General features: G+C 54.7%; 1 protein-coding gene across 1 annotated transcript in view; it reads left to right on the top strand.

The window, feature by feature from the left end:
- The first annotated feature begins 712 nt into the window (after positions 1-712).
- Hs1bp3 (HCLS1 binding protein 3) overlaps positions 713-6,144 on the top strand; it is a 30,158-nt gene continuing 24,726 nt past the window's right edge. Inside the window, exons 1-2 of the mRNA XM_087907252.1 lie at positions 713-782; positions 5,133-5,298. Of these exons, the coding sequence (XP_087763378.1) occupies positions 751-782; positions 5,133-5,298 (198 nt within the window). The 5' untranslated portion in view covers positions 713-750. The remainder of the gene's footprint in view (positions 783-5,132; positions 5,299-6,144) is intronic.

Below are 6,144 nucleotides of genomic sequence, written 5' to 3'. Positions count from 1 at the left end.
GGTTCTCTAGGACCTGCTCCTTTACAAAGCCCTTTCCGACTCCACTTCTTTCTGCAATGGGCAGGAAGAAGAAGGGGATGGGAGGGAAGGGTGGGAAAAGGAGGGGAGGGTTTAGGATGGGACGAGGGGGTGTGCATTAAAACCTCTGTTCCTGCCTGTGCGATGGCTCAGTGAGTGAAAGCATTGTCTTTGCAAGCTTGGTGACCTAAGCTCAACCGCCACCCCGGAATCCATGGAGGGGGGCGGGGAGAAAACAAACTCCTTAAAGTTGTTGTTCCTTAACTTCATGAGTGCAGTGTTAATTAAACATACGGACGGGAGGAGGGGGTTGGGGGAGAGGAGAGAGAGACGGGAAGGGGAGAGGGGGAAAGGGAAGAGGGTGATTGGTTGCATAAGTGAAAACGACCCCAGGAGAGGAGAGAATGCTTTTGCAGTCTTTTGCAGCGAGCTTTAGGAGGGCGGTTTGAGGACTAGCGGCTGCAGTCCTATTGCCTTAGAGGCCTAAGCATGTACTGGGATTAAATGGCATCAGGTGCCAAGTTTACGAGGTGACTATGGGGCATCTGCGGAGGGCTGAAAAGCAAAGCACCCCACTGCCCCGTAGGACACGGAGGCTGCGAGGTGCAAGACTCGCCAGCAGGGGGCGGACTAGAGTCGGGGAGGTGGCGCAGAGCCCGAGTTGGGCGGGGCCGGAACACAACGACGCTAGTGACGCTCGGTCCCGTGATCGTCCACCCGCCCGCAGTCGACATGCAGTCCCCGGCGGTGCTTGTCACCTCTAGGTGAGCCAGACCCCCGACCCTTGCGTCCCGGGCACCCTAGCAACCTGGCAGTTTATTCCGGTGCACCCCACTACCCTGCGGGTGAGGTGGCGCGCCATCTAGTGTCCCTGGTTTTACAGACAAGGAAACTGAGGCCAAGCACTCATTCAAGACTCTAGAAGGGCCTGGGACTGGCACTGGCTGGGATAGGGAGCCATTCCCTGTCCTTGCGTACTTGGGGGTCATTTTTCCCAACCCTTTCAGTGCTAATTCTGTGTGTACCAGCCCGATGCTAAGCACCAGGGACGAGGTGACTCAAACAAACTGGTCGTGCAGGGGATACCCGCACCGGGGTGGCTAGTGCTGCGGGAGGAAGGGGCCAGTAAGTTCCAGTTGCCCTGGAATTTTACGTGGTGGGCGCCACCACGTAAAGCTGAGACCCCGGCCATTGGCGCTGGAGAGGGCTCAGGAGCTTCCGCATTAGGGTCAAGAGCAGTGCGCACCCACCCAGAGCCACACCTAAGGGACCCAGCTGGGAGAGAACTTGGGAAAGCTGGAAGGGGAGTGATCCTACTTGTTCCTCGGTTTTTAAGTAACTTTAAAATGGCGAACTTCAAGGATATCCGTATTCTCTGCCTTTGCTCTCCCTACACAAACTCTGGCCAAGACGCCAGCTTATTGTGTAAATGGACATAACACCCACAGGTTCAGCTATACTCCCAGCTCCCTGTCTCGAAATGTATAATTCTGTACATAACCCCTGATGTTGGAAGCTCTCTCCTTGGTTTGGTTAATGAGGCTTCGGGCCGCATCTGCGTTAGATCAGATATCCCTGTCGTCCTGTGAGTTCTTTCCTTTCACTGAGCCTCAGTTTCCCTTTCTGTAGATGGAGGTTCCACATAGACAAGTATAAGCATGGGAGCAGTACATGTCCCTGTGGGCCACACCAGGCAAAACCATGGCCGTGAACTTGGCGCCGGTGCCTAAGAAGGGTAGTGGTGGCTTCCCTCAGTGACTGGTGTTCCAGACAGAGAGTACTGCTGGTGGTGAGGGCAGAGGCCATTCTGATAGTCACAGTAGACCCAAGGAGCTTGCCTTCAAGTAATGCTAACACCTTTGCAATCGCTGAAGTGGCCTTGGACCCAGGATCAACTGACATTTCCAGCCTCCTCCTGCTGGACATCTCCAGGCCTTCATGCATGCATCCAACCAGCAGGTGTTTTCCCAGAGGCCTCTTCTGTGGCTGATACTGGTCCAGGTTTTTTTATTTGTTTGTTTGTTTGTTTTTGGGGGGGCGAGGTTCAAGACAGGGTGTCTCTGTCCTGGAACTAGCTCTTGTAGACCATGCTGGCCTCGAACTTACAGAGATCTGCCTGCCTCTGCCTCCCGAGTGCTGGGATTAGCAGCACTTGGTCCAGATTTTAGGATACGCTAATGAGGCTTTGGTGGGAACAGGTGGGCCATAGGAAAATCCAAGCTATGTCAAGGACAGTAAATGCTAAGGAAGAAGGCAAAAAGACAGGAGATCTTGGGATCGAGTTTCATACAGTGTGGTTGAAGGACATCTTTCTGAGAGAAGGCAGGTAAGCAGACACTTGAGAAGCCCCCTGAGGGAGAGAACTATGGAAAGGAAATCTTAACCCCTGCTCAGCCGAGAAGACTGCAAGAGCCACAGTCCGGAGGCCAGTGTCCTGAAGGAGAGGGAGCATTGAGAGTGGGAGGTGGCCCTGGAGAGCCAGCAATAGAGAAAGATAATGAGGTTTCTCGTTCTCAGTGTGATGGAAAAGCACAGACAGAGAGGCCCCATGACTAGGGGTACAGAGACCCTCTGGCTGCTGCACCCATGTTCTGCGGGCACTGCCTGGAATCCAGGTGGAGCTGGGGTGGAGCAACCCCACAGAGGGGAAGAGGGGCTGAGGCCTATTTAGGTTCTCTGTGCCTTCTGAATCCGGTTGTAGGGGAGGCGGGGGACGTGGAGATCGGTGGTTGGGCTACCATCCTGAGCTTACTGCCTCCTGGGACGGGGAGCAGGTAGGACAGGGGAATCGGCATTTGTTCAGACGGGTTCATTGTAGACCATGATTGACAGTCAAACGGAGGTGTTAGATAAGAGTCCGGGTCACAGGTAGGAATTGGGGTACCATTGGACTGGGGCGTCATGGAAGGCCTTGAGTCTGGCTGAGGCCTGTGGAAGGCAGTGTGAGCCAGATCATGGTAAGCCAGGGGCAATGGGACTCTAGGGACCTGTAGTCACATGGCAGTTGAACAGCTTGGTTTAGGACACAGGTGAGCCTACTGTGCTCCGGAACCATGCTGCCAACGACTTGCTTTTGCGATTTCTGGAGGAATTTTAAAAAAGAAGGGTGTGCCTGGCAGTGGTGGCACACACCTTTTTCCCAGCACTCTGGAGGCAGATCTCTGTAAATTCACGGCCAGCCTGGTACAGTGTTAGTTCTAGGGCTGTTACACAGAGAGCTCCTGTCTCAAGGGGAGAGAGAGAGAGAGAGAGAGAGAGAGGCGAAGTGGGTACCTTTCGGGGGGGTCCTGCTAAGGTATGCCACTAAGCGAGTTAGTGCAAGGGGTTTACTGGGGGCGAGGGATAGTGAAAGAATGAACGGCCGGCCGTCTTGAAGTGAGAACATGAGAAAGGCAGGCAGACAGCCAGAGAGAGAACCGACTAGAGAGGTGAGAGAAGCAAGGGAGCGAGCTGTGCCTGGCGGGCACTTTTAAAGGGTGCACACATCACATTGACAGAAAGGCACCTGGCGACAGGTGATGACGTAACTGCCCGCAGCGAGAGCTAACAATTCCAGGTGTACAGGAGCACACAGACCCTCGGCGGGAGCTAACAATTCCAGGTGTACAGGAGCACACAGACCCTCGGCGGGAGCTAACAATTCCAGGTGTACAGGAGCACACAGACCCTCGGCGGGAGCTAACAATTCCAGGTGTACAGGAGCACACAGACCCTCGGCGGGAGCTAACAATTCCAGGTGTACAGGAGCACACAGACCCTCGGCGGGAGCTAACAATTCCAGGTGTACAGGAGCACACAGACCCTCGGCGGGAACTAACAATTCCAGGTGTACAGGAGCACACAGACCCTCGGCGGGAACTAACAATTCCAGGTGTACAGGAGCACACAGACCCTCGGCGGGAACTAACAATTCCAGGTGTACAGGAGCACACCCAGACCCTCGGCGGGAACTAACAATTCCAGGTGTACAGGAACACACCCAGACCCTCGGCGGGAACTAACAATTCCAGGTGTACAGGAGCACACCCAGACCCTCGGCGGGAACTAACAATTCCAGGTGTACAGGAGCACACAGACCCTCGGCGGGAGCTAACAATTCCAGGTGTATAGGAACACACCCAGACCCTCGGCGGGAACTAACAATTCCAGGTGTACAGGAACACACCCAGACCCTCGGCGGGAACTAACAATTCCAGGTGTACAGGAGCATACCCAGACCCTCGGCGGGAACTAACAATTCCAGGTGTACAGGAACACACCCAGACCCTCGGCGGGAACTAACAATTCCAGGTGTACAGGAGCACACACAGACCCTCGGCGGGAACTAACAATTCCAGGTGTACAGGAACACACACAGACCCTCGGCGGGAACTAACAATTCCAGGTGTACAGGAGCACACCCAGACCGTGCAGGTGTTGTCTGTGACTGCTTGTGTCTGAAGGCAGAGATGAACAGATGCAAATGAAGTAGAATAACACGCAAACCTTAAGCTCTTTGAGATCTGCCCTTACCAACCTCAGGCTTGCTGGGTGGTGGTGGCTCAATGCCTTTCATCCCAGCACTCTGGAGGCAGAGGCAGGCAGATCTCCATGAGTTCGAGGCCAGCCTGGTCTACAAGCGCTAGTTCCAGGACAGGCACCAAAGCTACACAGAGAAACCCTATCGTGAAAAATAAAAACAAACAAACAGACCTCAGGCTTATGATTCAGATGCTTATGCTGTCCAGGGACCACATCTTGGGAACTCTATGTCTGGATGAGGTCTTGTTCCCAGGCTTCCTGCTCTGGCCTGAACTCAATGGTCAGGAGTTTTCAGGGAGGGACAGGGGAGTGTAATTGTGCCAATCAGGCAGAGTTGCCTGGACACGGGGCAGAGGAAGCACAAGTGGGCTTTTCTAATCCAGCTCAGCCCTAGGTGTGAAGGTAAGGAAACCAAGCCTGAGACGTAGCGATTCCTGTTGGCCAGTACGCTCAGCCGCTAGGGTCAGTACCACAGGGGACAGGGGTAGAATGCGGAGTTCAGTTCCTGGTATGGGTGGCTGACCAACCTGTGCCTCACTGGCCCAGCCTGCCGGCTTGAACCTGATCTTGACCTGCCTTCCTTCGCTTTACAGGCAAGTCCAGAATGTCCACACGGGCCTTGACCTGACCGTGCCCCAGCACCAGGAAGTGCGGGGCAAGATGATGTCTGGCCACGTGGAATACCAGATCCTGGTGGTGACCCGCCTGGCTGTGTTCAAGTCTGCCAAGCACCGGCCCGAAGATGTTGTCCAGTTCTTGGTGAGCAGAGGGCCCTAGCCATGATCCTCTGAGGGTGCCCAGGCAGGGTGTCTGCTCCTCAGGGTCCAGAAGCATCAGCATGCTGACACTTCCCTACACAACGCGTGCCTAGGGTCTAGAGCGCTAGGCTGTGCGATGACTGGGACATCAGAGTAGACCCATACTGGGAGTCCTCAGGAAGGCAGACTTGTGAAGGACATAGATGTGATAGGCGCACAGGGGAGCAGCCTAATACACCTTGGAGAGAAGAGAAGATTCTGGAAACTTCCTGGAAGAGGTGAAGGCGGGACAGCGTTTTAAAGAATAGATGGTTTTACTGGGCAGTGGTGACACACGCCTTTAATTCCAGCACTCGAAGGCACAGGCAGGCGGATCTCTAGGAGTTCAAGGCCACCCTGGTCTACAGAGTGAGTTCCAGGACAGCCAGGGCTACACAGAAAATCTCTGTCTTGAGAGAGAAGTGGGGGGAGGGTGCTGAACAGCAGAGGAGGAGTGAAAGGTGTCCCAGAAGGAAGGCAAAGGAGCTGGGAAGGGGCTGAGAATTTGGAGCCTCTGAGCGGTTGATTATGGTCTTGGGAGGGCACAAGGGTGGGTGACATGCAGGACACAGCTGGACCTACACTTGTCTCGCAGACAAATCATTTTAAGCAGAGACGTGACAGTCCCATCTGCCTTTAACCAGAGAGTCTAGTAACAGCAAGGCATGGGGACCAGGAGACCAGGACCCTGGTTCTGGGGACAACACAGAAAGCCACCAGGCTGGAAGTCTGCAGGAGCAGTAGATGGGGCGAGGAGAGCGTGAGGCACTTCCAGTGTGCAGCTTCTATTCGCAAAGGTCAGCAACAC

The sequence above is a fragment of the Myodes glareolus genome, chromosome 6, assembly GCF_982192425.1.
Source record: "Myodes glareolus chromosome 6, mMyoGla1.1, whole genome shotgun sequence".
Taxonomy (NCBI): Eukaryota; Metazoa; Chordata; class Mammalia; order Rodentia; family Cricetidae; genus Myodes; species Myodes glareolus.
This window is presented reverse-complemented; position numbering and strand designations above follow the sequence as displayed.